Source organism: Stenella coeruleoalba, assembly GCF_951394435.1.
Source record: "Stenella coeruleoalba genome assembly, chromosome: 2".
Taxonomy (NCBI): domain Eukaryota; kingdom Metazoa; phylum Chordata; class Mammalia; order Artiodactyla; family Delphinidae; genus Stenella; species Stenella coeruleoalba.
In genome coordinates, this window is record NC_137147.1 from 152836239 (window position 1) to 152851205 (window position 14967).

Sequence of the window (14967 nt, forward strand, 5' to 3'; positions counted from 1 at the left end):
TGCATGAGTGCCTGGAATATGGTATATGCTCATCAAGTTGTGTGTTCTTTTCCCTTTTCTATTTGTGCTATGGTGGGAGTTAGGGGGACCAATGCTTCATAAAGGTGGAGCCCACGAATAGAAGTAAAGTTTTCCTGGATTTCATCATGGCAACGACTAGGCGTGATTGTAGAGGTTTTTGTTATTCTTCACAGCAGAATGTGTGATAAAATGAGGAGGTTATAGTGAATTGTCACAGCTCATTCAACTACATGTGAAGATTTAGTAGCAGAATGAAGACTTCATATGAAAGGCAATGGTGTTCTCTTCTGACATTTTGTCCATAGTGGATTTTCTCTGGAGGAGGAGTATCTTTGATTTGCCCTGATTCATTGCTTAATTTGGCCTGTAATATATAGGACAAGGGTTAAATTCATAGAATTACGCTTTCCCAAGTGTGATGATAGGGAAAGATAATATGTTGTTTTCTGAGATGGAACCTGTTTTTCCCAGGAGGAATGTAGAGAACTTGGATTGTAAGTGATTAGAACCAACTGCAAAATGCTCTATGTAGCACTAGAAATTTATTCTGATAACAGATCTTTTAAAGAAATAATTCTGATTAATATAGAAATAAGAGGAAGGCAGAGAACAATTATGTTATGAAATAATTTGTTCTTATTGTTATGGTTGGATTATGAGGAACAGATTCCTTTCACACATGAGATAATGGAAGAATTAGTCCTTGGTGTCATTTTTAAAATTCACACATAGGAGAAAAAGTTGGCATTTTGCAATGGCATTTTAACTAAGTTGGCTTAGTTAAAATTTTATTTCTAATGTGGATAAGTTAATTTTTACTATTTCTGAGGCAGGAATTCAAATAAGGCGTTATAATGGTTACAAAAAGGGTAATATTTTCTCTGCATTATTTTGTAAACTCATTTCTGAATTCTGAAATCTGCACATAAATATGCTACTATTGTTTGAGGCACATTTTGTGCGTAATAAATGTCAACACTGATTTATTTGTATTCAAAACCTAGATGTTGTAAAACAGGTCCAGCAATCATCTAGGTTTCATGACAGATGCAAAACCAAAACCAAAAAAAATGTGTATAACACAGTTCCTTTACCTAGAAGTTTATTATCCTGGGGATTTTGATATGCCATATATCAGTTTTCCTGAAACTTATGTACAGCAAAAACATAATATAACAGCATTCCTAATTAGAATTATGAATAATTATATAATGTCATGTTATATTCTTCTACTAAAAAGTTTACAGCTATTTAAAAACTTACCCTCATCATTTTCAGATTTCGGCCAAAGAACTTCTTTTTGGTCATTCAGCTTCAGTGACGTGTTTGGCGAGAGCGAGAGACTTCTCTAAACAGCCCTTCATAGTTAGTGCTGCTGAAAATGGGTAGGTAAGATATGTGGAACTGTGCACCTGTTTCTGTTCCTTCTCCCTTTTTAAAAACTCTGATGGGATACAGAATTCTAGGGCTGAAGGAAACTTTAGTGATTAACATATTCCTTTTACATATAGGAAAAGTTAGATCTTGAATGGTTGAATAACTTGTGTGACAGTCCCAAGGAAAGTAATCAGTACTATGACTCCCAATCTTTAAACATCCCAACGTGTATCAGGCCTTGTGGCTGCCTCATTGTGTAAAGGATGTTGGCAAATGCCACCTATTATAGAACTGAAAATGGAAAAGTCTGGGGGCTTGTCTTTTTTCATGTAGTAACTCACTTTGAGCTATTAAGCAAATCCATGCAAGCCTTCATAGTTTCGTGAAACAATTCAGCAGTTACGATCTTTATGTTGTACACTTGTCTGATATCATTTTAAAACACAGGAGAGGACTCACTTGTAAATGGGATGTGGGAGTGAGAAGGAGAAGGAACATAGTGATCTGGGTGTAGTTTCATGGAAGGAGGTTTGTTCCAATGAAACAGGACTTAGCTGTAGGAAAAAGCCCCACTGATGGAAGAGCTACTGTGAACTACTCTGCTGATGAGATGTTTGCCGAAGTATACTCAAGAATGCGGAATCCATTCAGCACGTGTTTGTGAATGAGGGATTGGGTTGCTGGTTGAAACAAGAAAATCTCCTCCATTTTTGTTTTTAACCCAAGGAGAAATTATATGGCTTAGAATTCTGAGACCCAAATGAAGAATGAGGAATCAAGTGTCCAACTTTTAAAAATGGAATAGTTTAACAAAATGGCTAGTGGTACAGACATCAAAGAGATACCTATTCTCATAGCTTATAGCAAAGCCATAATTGTTATACTTAGAGAGATTGAACTTTGGATGAAGCTAAACTGAAATGTCCTAGTACATTCTTTTTAAACAACTGCTTAGCTTTCATACACTAGGGCTGCCTCGAAGCCTGCTACATAGGCTGAGATATTTATTCCCAATCTAGAGAATTTGGGGGATGGTTAGTTTTTCTGAGACTACTGGCACAGTTGATAAAATTAATAGCTGAGTGAGAAATAGATCTGAAAAGTATAACTGAGTTCCACCTTGAGGTTTTTGTCCACAGTGGTCTAGCTCCAAAAAAGAAACTAGGAGTTAATGGACATATTCTTGATGATAGATGAATTCAGCTGTATAAGTCCTGTAAGTATGATTGTTAAAGGGCCAAGGAGTCTGGTTGGTCTTCCTTTTCCAAGATGATTTGAATTTTCTAGAAGTCTATTTCTTTGGGGTCTGACACCTTGCATCTATGAGATTCTCCTTAGGCAGTACCTACACTTTAGCTACTGCATACTTAGCAAATCCTAATTCAATCTGCTGAAACTTGTTAAAATTACTAGGCTTGACCTATTACTTCCTAAGTAACAATTTTTTTTTTTTTTTTTTTTTTTAGCTTTTAAAAGTCCCAGGAAGTGACCGTTGGCTTAGCATTTCTGCTTCCAACGTTGTCAGATTCATGCTGATCATGACTTGCTTCCTGACTTAGTTTTTCATTTTTTTCACTTAGTATTACTTTATCTATAGGCAAAAATCCTAATATTCAGGAATCCCAGTGAATTTCAGGATAAATGAAAGGAAATAAACACCTGGAACTTGATGTTGAAATGATGGAATGCCGAAGAAAAAGAGAAGAGCCTGAAAGTAGGCAATGAGAAAAAGCAGATTACTTTTAAAGGAAAGTTAATTAAACTGAGAGCTGACTTCTTAACAGTAAAATGAGAACTAGATAGCAGTGAAATATCTTTTAAAAGTTGAGAGAAAATATCTATCAACTTAGAGTTATATCTCTAGCAAAAACATCTTCAAAAAATTAGGGCAAAACAGTAATATTTAAGACAAATACTGAGAATGTTCACTGCCAACAGACCCTCTATAAGTAAAGAAATTCTAAATTATGTTTTTCAGTAAGAATAATGATTTCAGAAGGAAGATGTGATGGAAAAAGGAATATTGAACAAAACCCAGCAAAGTTTTAGAAAATTTAAATAAGCACAGATTATATTACAATATGGTTTATATGTACCTCCCATCCACCTCCCCCTCACATACACAAAATCCTAATCAACAACGGCATATCATAAGCGTAGTGATCAGACTCCACATGTTCTGGTGTTCTAGAGGTGGGTAAAGATGGTGATTAACCTTAGACTTTAAGCTAGATATACATGCTGACATTTCCAGGGTAGCTGCTAAGAGAACAGACAAAAGAAATAAAAATGAAAGAAACAGAATATATAACTTCCAATTTAAAAAAAGAAAAAGAATGTTGTTTAATCTAAAGGGGACAATAATAAATGAGACAAATAGCACAAAATAAGGTAATTGATATAAACCTGAATAAACCAGTAATCTCAATTGAGTAAAGGGACTAAGCCCATCAGTTAAATTACAAAGATCGTCAGACAATTTAAAAAACAAAAACAGCATAAGGATATATAAAAGTTAAAAGTAAATGGATGGAAAGAGATTTATTGGGCAAATACTAATGAAATTAAAGTTAATATAGCCATTTTAGCATTATATTAATAAATATATATAGTTAATAAAACCTTAAGGCAAAAAAGGCTTGACATCGATAAAGAGAGTTATTACTATTAATAAAATTTCCAAGTACCAGTAAGAGATGATACTAGAGAGATAGGCAGGCAGGCACCCAGCCTTAGAGTCTTCTAGGATAGTGTTCATCAAACCTAAGCCTGCATCAGGACCACTTTCAGAGGTTGTTTAAATACAGATTTCTCGGCCCCATTCCCGGTGATACAGGTTTAGTAGGTCTGGGCTGAGGTTCAAGAACTTGCATTTCTAACATGTTTCTGGAGAGTGCTATGCTGCTGGTTTAGAGGAAAATATTTGAAATAGTGGGTACCCCATATTTGGGGCAGTGAGAGAATGTGTAAGTTCAAGAATGACTTGGGAAACTCATTGGTGATGATACCATTCACTGAGAATGAGAACAAAGGAGGGAAGGTGTTATGCCTCATTTTAAGTACGAGGAGTGTGAAGTCCTGCAAGTCATCCAGGTGGAAACATCTAATTACTAGTTGTATGTGGAAATCTATAGTCCAGTGAATAGGTCTGGGCTTCCAACATCATATAGTTGGTGCCTGCAGTCATGGGAGTAGATGACTCATCAAGAGAGAGTGTGAAATTTGAGAACGTAAGAAAGCCTAAGATACTAAGGAAAACCAACATTTAAGAAATGCGCATAAGAAGATGGGAGCTTGAGAATGCCAAAGAAAACCCAAAAGTGTAACTGAAGACAAAAGTGAGTTTGAAGAATGTCATGGACTTGTAATTCAAGAGGGCAAACTAAGCATTCATATGTATCTCCTTTCCCTCTAGATGCTTCATTAAAATTTGAGCAAAACAATAACAGTGTTATAAGCACACAAATCTGAGAATAAGAATAGGGCCAAGAGAAAACAGTGTACTTTTTTTTTTTGCGGTACGCGGGCCTCCCACTATTGTGGCCTCTCCTGTCGCGGAGCACAGGCTCCGGACGTGCAGGCCCAGCGGCCATGGCCCACAGGCCCAGCCACTCCGCGGCATGCGGAATCCCCCCAGACCAGGGCACGAAGCCGTGCCCCCTGCATCGGCAGGCGGACTCTCAACCACTGCGCCACCAGGGAAGCCCAAAACAGTGTATTTTTGAGAGATAGAAAGTGGATGAAAGAGTAGTGACTGATTTATGTATCCACTGAACGAATTTTTATTGAAGCGCTCAAGTGGGGATGTACAGTTGAATAAGAAAGAAAGGCTCTTTCTCAAGGAGTTTTTAGGGGGAATATAATAATATTTTAATATTATATGTTATGGATTTTTTCCTGTGTGATTTTCTTTCCATTGAAATTTAAAAATTAAAAAAAAATTGGAAATTGTTAAATTATTTTTTTATAATTGAAGGTGATTTAATCTATGTACAAAGTTGGGGAACAGTATTTGAAAAGAAAAAGAACAATGTTCATTTTAACAGTTAATTTTCATGTCTTCCTATTAGATACATAACTGAGCAGTTCCAGCTAAAATGCCAATGCTACTTTTGATATACAACAAATTTGCTTTTCTTTCTTTAATAGAATTGATTGGCAGGGAGTCAGTTTTTACTATGTGATATTTTTGTATTTTTTTCCAATTTAAGGTAGAAAATAAGATGATAAGCAAACAAACAGGGAAGGCATTAGAATCCAAGAGAGTTTAGAAACATTAGTATCACTGGGAGAGCTTTTATTGATGCCCAGGCTCCAACCTTAGAAACTGTGATTTAATTAGTCTGGCTTGATGTCTGGGTTGGGTCCCAGACATCAGTATTTTTAAAAACCTCCCTGATAAGTCTAACGTAGAGCCAGAGTTTTAGAACCACTGGTTTAGAGATAGAGTTATCTAGAAACAGGTTAACTGACCAGGAGCTTTGCAACACCCCACATGCCAGGACCACAACACAGAGCCATGAAATTAGAATCTCTGAGGAGAAATTTTTATATATTCACAGGTGATTCCTGATGCATAGCTAGAGCTGAGAACCACACTGATAAACTCAAATCTTTTGTAGAGCTAAAATTTTATATTGATGGCTGCTTAAAGTTCCATTTCTTTACATATATATATATACATATATATATATATATATACACACACACACACACACACACACATATCCTTTGAGATACATTATTTCAATTTCTACCTTTTTCCCCAGTCTTATTTTTCACACACAGACACACACACACACACACACACACACACACACACACACACACACACACTTTCCCCGTTTTATTGAGTTGCATGTCTTCTCAGATTACCTCAAATCCTTTCTGGCATACAGTTGGATATAAACAGAGAGAAATAAAATCACTATGAATATTTAGTTCTATATCTAGGACCTGGTTTTTCAACCTCAGCACTAATGACATTGTGGACCATGGCAGAATTCTTTGCTGTGAGGGACTATCCTGTGTGTTGTAGGATGTTTAGCAGCATCCCTGGCCTTTCCCCACTAGATGCCAGTATCGTGTTCCTAGCTGTGACAACTAAAAATGTCTCTAAGCATTGTCAAATGTCCTTTATGGGGGCAGAATCAGCCTAGGTTGAGAACCATTGATTTAAAGATTGATTTCCAGTGTTTGGCTAATAAAACCCCCAAAGCCTGCAAACACCAAATGCATATAGCATTTACCGTTATTGGTCCGTGTTTTTTGCTTCTTAATAGCAGCTCTCCCTTAAAGCCAATAAAGCTTTCATTTTTCTTCCTTGGAAAATTTTGCTTATGTGTTGAAACTGTCAAAACTGAAGAATATTACCAAACAACTCTGAAACAGCCGTTCTGGTTTTTGTGAACTGAAATCATACGGATTTAAACTGCCCTATACTGGATGTATTTGTAACTGTATTTCATAACTGTATCTGTATCTTTGTAACATATATGTAACCAAGTCAGAGTTTTCTAAACAATGAGAATTTTCTGACAATTTAGTGGCAAGGATGGTTTCAGGATTTCAGAAGCAAAGAAATAAAGCGTATCAATGATACACCAAATGTGGCCTCTTGGTGGCACTGTTTATTTTTATAAAAATGATACCTGAGCTCCAGAAGATGCAACACTTGATGTATTATGCTTTTCAGAATATGTAGTTTAAGTTCAATAAAATAAATGATTTTCAGGAAGATGCAGTTTCCATAGAAAGATTGTTGTACTGTCACTCTCCCAGGCTGTGATAGCTGCATCCCCACAATTTGTTGTAGGTCAGGTTGGCACTCAAGTAAGGTTTGTAGGCTGGTGGCAGGGTGTAATTACCAAAACAAAAAGACATAGATACAGCATGTCATCCCTGCTAATGACCACAACATTTTCTTGCCCAGTAATCTGTAACAAAAAGCCACATAAACGATCAAGCTGCCTTTAACTGCAGCACTAAAGAAAAACTTGGTGGCACAAAAATTATTCCAGCCAATTGAGTGGAAATGACAGAGAATAATACGAAGTTATCTCTGCTAGGGAGATGTGTGTTTGGAATGTCACCAATGGACAGTGCGTGGAGAAGGCCACACTTCCTTACAGGCACACTGCAATCTGTGTAAGTATGTTCACTTCCTTGAGAACATCTCCAGATGCTACAGCTCCTTCAGAGCATTTGCTAAGCACACATTTAAAGACATGTCTTTAGAGGGATTATTTTCTTGAATTTTTTTTATCATTAGAATAGAATACTGTCAGTTATCATCTGTTATTTTTGGCATTTTTCTTTCCCCAAAGTAACTATTCAACCAATTTTTTTTCTTATTCTTTCTCTTATTTCTGTATCTTTCTAACATAGACAAATTTGAAAAACAATTTCCTTATTTTTTCCTTAGTTACACTCACAAAACACACACGTGAAATGATTCCATTTTATTGACATACAGTTTTATAAAGCAAAAAAGTTTTTTTTTCTGCTTCCAGTTTAAACCTTTTTTGGATGGATAGGTTCTGAATTTCTTATTTATGAAAACAGAGCAAGAGGCACAGCTTTAATCTTTATAATAACTTCCCAATATTTAAAAGAGATTTTGGCTTTTGGTATGTGGACTCCAAGCATACGTAAGGTAGTCGCATGATTCCATGGTACTGACACTGTTCTTTATATTGTATGCATTGCTTTTAGCATTGATGACTTGCATTGAAACATTCATGAACTCCTTTCTGGGATCAAAACCTGAATAGCGAGAGAGCTTGTCAAGGGTAGATTATATTACTCAAACTTTAATAAAAGCCATTCTCAAAATCTATTTGGCACAAAAATTCCTCAAATGCTTTTCAAACATTTTTATTTCTTCTTAAGATGCAGCAGTGTTGCTAGGGTAAGAAACCTGGTTTTTGTTGTCCAGTTCTACATAGCATTTCAGAATTAATATAATTGTGAGCTTTCCATGATTTGGAATAAGATTAATTCTTCCCAAAAGAGTCCCCTTCTCCAGAAAAATGACCAAATGCAAGTCAGATAAACGGCAAAATTAACACTTCAGAAGTGTAGAATAATTGAACTAAAAGAAATTTTAATTGTTATTTAGCCTAATACCTTAGTTGAATAGATGATAAAATTAAAATCCAGAGAAGTCTTCACCGCAGCCAAAATTATGTTAATTGCTAGTGATAATTAAACGTTTGCTTTGAATTCAATTTGCATAGTATTACCACTGCTCATTCCGGATGATAGGAGAAGGCTGGCTTCTGTGTTGTGGAGAATATCAAGATGTTCTTATAATTGATGCCAAAAGTTTGGTTATTATTCACACTTTCATATCATCTCAGTCTCCGGATTGGATCAACTGCATGTGCATTGTTCACTCCATGAGAATTCAAGGTAAGAGTTAGGTATTATCTAACACTAGAGATAGCGTATAAACATATCACCTTTGAATTATTTGTTAAATTAGTGGGCAAGAGTTCAGAATGCTTCTTTATGTTTACCTACTGGTAGGGATAGCTCTCTAAGCCAGATCAAGAAAAACTGAGAACATCCATCCCAGTGGTTCAAATCACTGGAAAGTCAGCAAGAGGTCATGAGGAAGTGGAAAGAGGAGACACTGTGTTTCCATGACCCAGTTCTGCTTTGATACATTTTAAGAGTGACGAGCAGGTGTTTGTTGTGGATTAACAGGACTCTTGGATTTGCCCTGCTGTATCTCCTGGATGTAGTAATGAAGAGAATTCAGTTCCTGTAATGAGGGAAGGCTGGCTCCTTACTTATTTCTGAAATAGGAAGGTGTAATTAGTATTGCCAGCGTGATGGTTTGCAATGTGGTTCTGCTTTTAGTGGTGCTCTCCTTTTACATGGGAGTCACTTTGAAATTGCAAAACAAATTTAGAATGTGATCTAAAATGTTTACTTTTTTAATTAAAAAAACAGCTGAGTATTTTCTACCTACATGCCCTGCATAATCCTTAAATGACTATGAAATGATCTTTAGAGTAACCAGTTATAACAGTGGTCAGCTTATATATGACCTTTGTTGTTTTTACAGAAGATTCTCTCTTGGTAGTGTCAGTAGCTGGTGAGCTCAAAGTATGGGATCTCTCTTCATCTATCAACAGCATTCAGGTTGGCTTGTGAAACTATCCTTTATTCTCCAATTTCAAGCATATGTATTGACATTTTTAAAATTATAAGAGTGTTACATTCTCATTGTTAAAAGTCCAAATGATGTAGAAGTATATAAGTTTTACGTCCATGTACTTTTTCCCTATCTCTCTTCTAAGTTGTGAGCATTGGTAACAATTGCATGGTATCTTTCCAACCTTTTCTCTGTATGTATACAAATGTTTTTATCTACACGCATATGCGTGCGCGCACACACACACACACACACACACACACACAAACATTGAAATTCATCGTGGAATATTTCCCTGTCCCTTACAGCAGAAGACCCCATTTCTTCTGGCTCTTTGTGAGCTGTGGCAATGGGGGTAACATACACTGGGAGTCCAGTATATTCACCTGCTCCCTAGCATCAGGCTACAAGTCGAGGTGATGGACAAAAGAACAGTCATAGAATTTGTGCGGTTGACAGAACTGTTTCAACTGCCCCATACTCTGGACTATCCTTTAGAATTTCTTGGTTGGGAAAACCTGGGAATTGTGTTGGCATACTGAGCCCAAAAAACACACACCCAGCATTATCAGAAACTTATTGAGAACATAGTATTGCAGGTGTTCTGTGCTGGCTACGCTTTTGTCTTTTCAAAACATTTTGTTTGTTTTTCTATTTTAGCAATTAAGATACTGCAAAGGTTTTTTAAAAAATTATTTTCCTTTTTTTTGTTTTATCTTTCTGCCATATCTGAAAGTAACTTATTCATATCTTTATATTCTCAGTATCCTGCAGCAAATTTCCCGACAGAATGTTTGTTGAATGATTGTATATAATGAATTCTTGAATTCAAGTGGGTTTCCTTTTCATGGTTTCTTTTGCAAAGTAACTTTCTTAGTTCAGAAAACTCAAAAGGAAAGTTGGGTGCTTTTTTATAATAACAGTGTGATCTACTTCAGGTTTAGAGGGGAGCAGTCTTCTAATACAGTTTTATATAAATTAACTAGAACTAGTACTAAAACCTTTTTATTCCTTTTGAAGGAAAAGCAAGATGTTTATGAAAAGGAATCCAAATTTCTTAATTCCCTGAACTGCCGAACAATACGATTTTGCACGTATACAGAGAGACTTCTACTGGTGGTATTTTCTAAATGTTGGAAGGTATTATAAAATAACATAATAAGTACCAGTGATACACAAATGTAATTTGATTTTTATCTTGTTCAGTGCAACAATTATAAGAATATGTTTTAAATATGATACAAACTTTTTATAATATTATTACCGCAGCAGGGAATTACTTGTCTTTTATGACTGAATTTTATCAGTTTTCCTCTCACTACACTGGGTAATTTTCCTTCCCAGGATATTGTATATATAAAGTATATCCTAATTTTATTAATAACAAACTATTATAATAGTGAGCATTTGTCTCAGATTATTTTAAAGAGTTGATGCCTGCACTTTATAGTTAAAAAGAAAACTAATACTTTTCACCTACATACATTGGTCTTATTTTTATATTTTTTTTCTTTTTCTGCTTTGTCACTACATTTGTTTTTAGGGACTATATACATTCTTTTCTTGTGAATATATTCACTGACATCTCCAAGAAGAAAGGAAAGCTAAGTTACTATCATTTGATAGCATCCTTTTTTTCTCTAATGTTTCATATACTTGGCTCAGTTAACAAAACTATATTGTCTTACTTAAAGGCTTATATTTTTGAACTAAAATGTAAAGTAGATGGTTCAGCATGTACTTTAGGATTTCTACTGTATCAACTTCTTTTGTGTGTAATAAATTTTTCAAATGTTCAGGTTTGACTATACATATGGAAAGAATAAAATTGCATAGAAAATTTGGGATTTTTGGTCTCTGTGCGTAATGGGCACATTCTGGAATGATACTGTCGGATGGTTTGTCCACTGAAACCTACCTAGGATAAATGTGAAAAAATAAGTACTAGTGAAATATTATCTTGGTCCATGAGTATAGTGTGGCCTGTTATGATTCTTAATACTTAATATTAATAATTGATATGTTGTTGCATTAACACTGTTATCTAAATAGTCTTGATAAGCATAATTTATCTTTCTCCTCGGTAGATTAGATTGGAAGCTTCTGTTAATGGGCATCATTCATTCTGTATTTTAGGTTTACGATTATTGTGATTTTTCTCTTCTTTGGACTGAAGTTAGTGGGAGCGGGCAGTTCTTTGCTGGTGGAGAGGTGCTTGCTGCTCACAGAATCATCATTTGGACAGAAGATGGTCACAGTTATATCTATCAGCTGCTGAACAGGTGGGCTCAGATGGGAGCAGCATACAAAACATTCAGGTAGAAAATGAACTTTGGGAGGTTTATTATGGAAAAATCCCCACATGCTGCCCATGATCAAAAACCAGAACAAAACAACTTTGGCACTAGAAGATTTACTCTGGGCTTGGTAGGCTTCAGCCTTTGTATAAAACAGCAGGGGATGAAGGAATGAGATTAACCATGTATAACTTGTACAGCTGGTGCTGGGTTTTCAAAAAGTCACTTGTAATTATTAACCCAACAATTTCTAACTAGAGTTTAGAAACTTGAATGGTACCATCCGGCTTTTGAAAGTGGGAGGGGAAAAAAACGAATAAAGAACCCCAAAGTTCTAAACTTTGCTTTTTATTTTTCACTATGCAGTGGGCTTTCAAAAAGCATATACCCTGCTGATGGAAGAGTGCTTAAAGAGACCATTTATCCTCATTTACTGTGCTCTACTTCTGTGCAGGAAAATAAGGTAATGCAAGAAAAGAATGACTGCCTCAAAGCTGTTACACTCCACTTCTCAGATAAGTGTTGCTTTGTCTGTAACAGAGTCTGGCTTGAAAAAATTGAATTGAAGAATCACATCAAGTTGTTAACGAGAAAATTAAATCTAATTGTTAATGGCTACTGAAGAAAACTTTGCCTTTAGAAAAGCTATTTTTTAAGTCTGCTTAACTAAACAATACATATTTATTATGGAATAATTATAAATGATAAAAAAGGAAGAATTAAAATTTCTAATTTTACCACCATACATATTCAATATGAATATTTTTATTTTTTATATTTACTTATTTTAATTGGAAAATATTCAAATATTTGAAAGGTTGTAAGAATAGTACGATGACCAGTCACATACCCTTTACCTAGATTCACCAATTGTCACCATTCGCCGTATTTATTTCCTCTCCCTCTCTCATTCTCTTTCTCTCTCTCTCTCTCCCCCATCATATATATATGCATACACATTTTTTCCACTGACCTTTCTAACAGATAGTTTGATACAAAGTTATTAACATTTTGATGTATCTACTTCATTTTTTAAAGTTTGCCAAATGGCTTATATCCTGCTTTTTTTTATTCTTAAGGAAGCTGGATATTGAGATCATTTTCACATGCATTTAGCTATTCTTCTGAATAAATTTTCTTGTTACAACAAATATAACTATGATTCCTGGCAGAGAGTTGAGGATGTAATTGTGGGTTTTCACTTGACTGAATTATATCTTTGACACTCTATGAAGCCTGAAAATTTAAGCAGTTAGTTTACTTTAGTGTCAATGAAAGTGGTTTTTTTTAACCTATTGGACTTAGTCATCAGTTAATTATCCAAAAGGTATTTCATGGAGAATGGAGGAGTTTTGAATTATTGATGTGTCAAACAACGAAGCATGTTACGTTTTACAGTGATGGTTTGCTTAATTAGGCAGCATAGCTGCTGCAAACCCTATGGTTCAGTATCACCTCTTTAACATATCTGTGAGGTTTTGTTGCAAAAACTTGATTAAGACTGTCAGCCAAAAATTAGAACTCCAAGTGCCACTAGGGCATAGGCAAACTTTAGAGTTATGGTGTGGAACACTATTTCTAAAGTCATTCGTGGGTTGCAATAGAGCCTTGTTTTGCTGTTGATCACAAAAGCTTTATTGTGGTTTACTCAGAAAGGCATTTTAAGTTATTTTTTAAAGGACTTGCCCTTTTTTTCCTTTTTAGCTCCCGAATGCATTTTTATAAAGCACAGTCTGCCCTAAAAGCTAGAAATGTCCTTTAGGAGCTTCTAGTCTACTGCAAATATCAATGCTATACATAACTATGAGGAAAAAGAACAGCGATTACAAATTAACTTAAAAAAATACTAATCTTATGGGAAGCCACCTTGCTTTGTGTCTCAAAAGGTGAAGGCAGGGCTTCCCTGGTGGTGCAGTGGTTGAGAGTCCACCTGCCGATGCAGGGGACACGGGTTCGTGCCCCGGTCCGGGAAGATCCCACATGCCATGGAGCGGCTGGGCCCGTGAGCCATGGCCGCTGAGCCTGTGCGTCTGGAGCCTGTGCTCCACAACGGGAGAGGCAACAATAGTGAGAGGCCCGCGTACCGCAAAAAAAAAAAAAAAAAAAGGTGAAGGCATAGATTTGTGAGTCTTCTGTCGATGTATAATTCTTGTTTAGACAACCACAGTTGTTTCTGTATCTTAAAAGTGGGAAGTACTTGGAAGCCAGTGAAAATGAATAGAATAATCTGAAACAAAAAGAAGCTGGTCTACTCATCCGTAGACCTTTGCTTGCCCTTTATCCGGCCAAGAAACTAAATTCAGACCTTGTTCTCCCTATTCAAAACATCACCAATATTCACTAAATATAAGACTTCTTACTGTTTCATGCAGTTACAAGGTAATGAAGGCATTTTCATGGTGTCGGGAGGTGAGTTTGATAGATACAATGAACTTAGAGAATTATGCTCTGTAAACATGTTTTTTGGAGTGATGCCACAGAATTAAATCCCAGTGTGTGACAGTAACATGTTCTCATGTGATGCCAGGAACTTACCTGCTGATGGAGTTGTAGTAGCAAAAATGGGGACTCCTCCTTCATTCCAACAGCTTTAGGAAAGTCTCCCTAGCTTGAAATCATAGCTGATGATCACTGAAACTTGTAGTAGGGGTCCTGGCTGCTGAGGCAAGGAACTGGGCTTCCCAGGGTCTTAGCTGTGGAGTAAGATAGCAGTGTTGAGGTGGGAGTAGATGGGATAGAAACAGCCTGAGGATTGCAGATAAGGAATTTGGAAGCGTGAACTAAGAGTAATGACAATGACGATGATGATGGGTAACTTTTTTTTTCAGTCCTTATTATCGTTAAACATACGCACTGCCTTATTTACACGAGTTTCCACCATGACCCCATTTTGAAACTGATGTTCAGGAAGGTTAATTCCCAGGATTTGAACCTAGGCAGTTTGGCCCCAGAGTCTGGGAATGGACTTTTGAGTGAGTTTCTCATTTGTTTTGAGAATGGATAATAAGAATGGTTACTGCTTATTGAGTATGTCCCAAATGCCTGGAACCATACTAAGCACCTTACCTTTATCAACTCATTAATCCTGACAGTAATCCCATATAGTAG

General features: G+C 36.0%; 2 protein-coding genes across 13 annotated transcripts in view; one reads left to right on the forward strand and one right to left on the reverse strand.

Annotated features, from left to right (window-relative positions):
- LOC307181738 (uncharacterized protein) overlaps positions 1-14967 on the reverse strand; it is an 817010-nt gene that overhangs the window by 14596 nt on the left and 787447 nt on the right. For all 11 annotated transcript variants that reach the window (XR_013827019.1, XM_079912525.1, XM_079912522.1 and 8 more), the window contains 2 exons: positions 14395-14552; positions 1285-1396 (listed from right to left, as the gene is read on the reverse strand). The gene's annotated coding sequence lies outside the window, so the exon portion shown is untranslated. The remainder of the gene's footprint in view (positions 1-1284; positions 1397-14394; positions 14553-14967) is intronic.
- Positions 1-14967, forward strand: part of WDR72 (WD repeat domain 72) — a gene marked incomplete at its 5' end in the record, with an annotated part of 189676 nt that overhangs the window by 4643 nt on the left and 170066 nt on the right. The window contains 7 exons of one of the 2 annotated variants that reach the window (XM_079912516.1): positions 1300-1406; positions 7467-7545; positions 8637-8811; positions 9473-9549; positions 10583-10702; positions 11699-11880; positions 12226-12322. In XM_079912516.1, the coding sequence (XP_079768642.1) occupies positions 1300-1406; positions 7467-7545; positions 8637-8811; positions 9473-9549; positions 10583-10702; positions 11699-11880; positions 12226-12322 (837 nt within the window). The remainder of the gene's footprint in view (positions 1-1299; positions 1407-7466; positions 7546-8636; positions 8812-9472; positions 9550-10582; positions 10703-11698; positions 11881-12225; positions 12323-14967) is intronic. The other variant, XM_079912517.1, reaches the window with a different exon arrangement.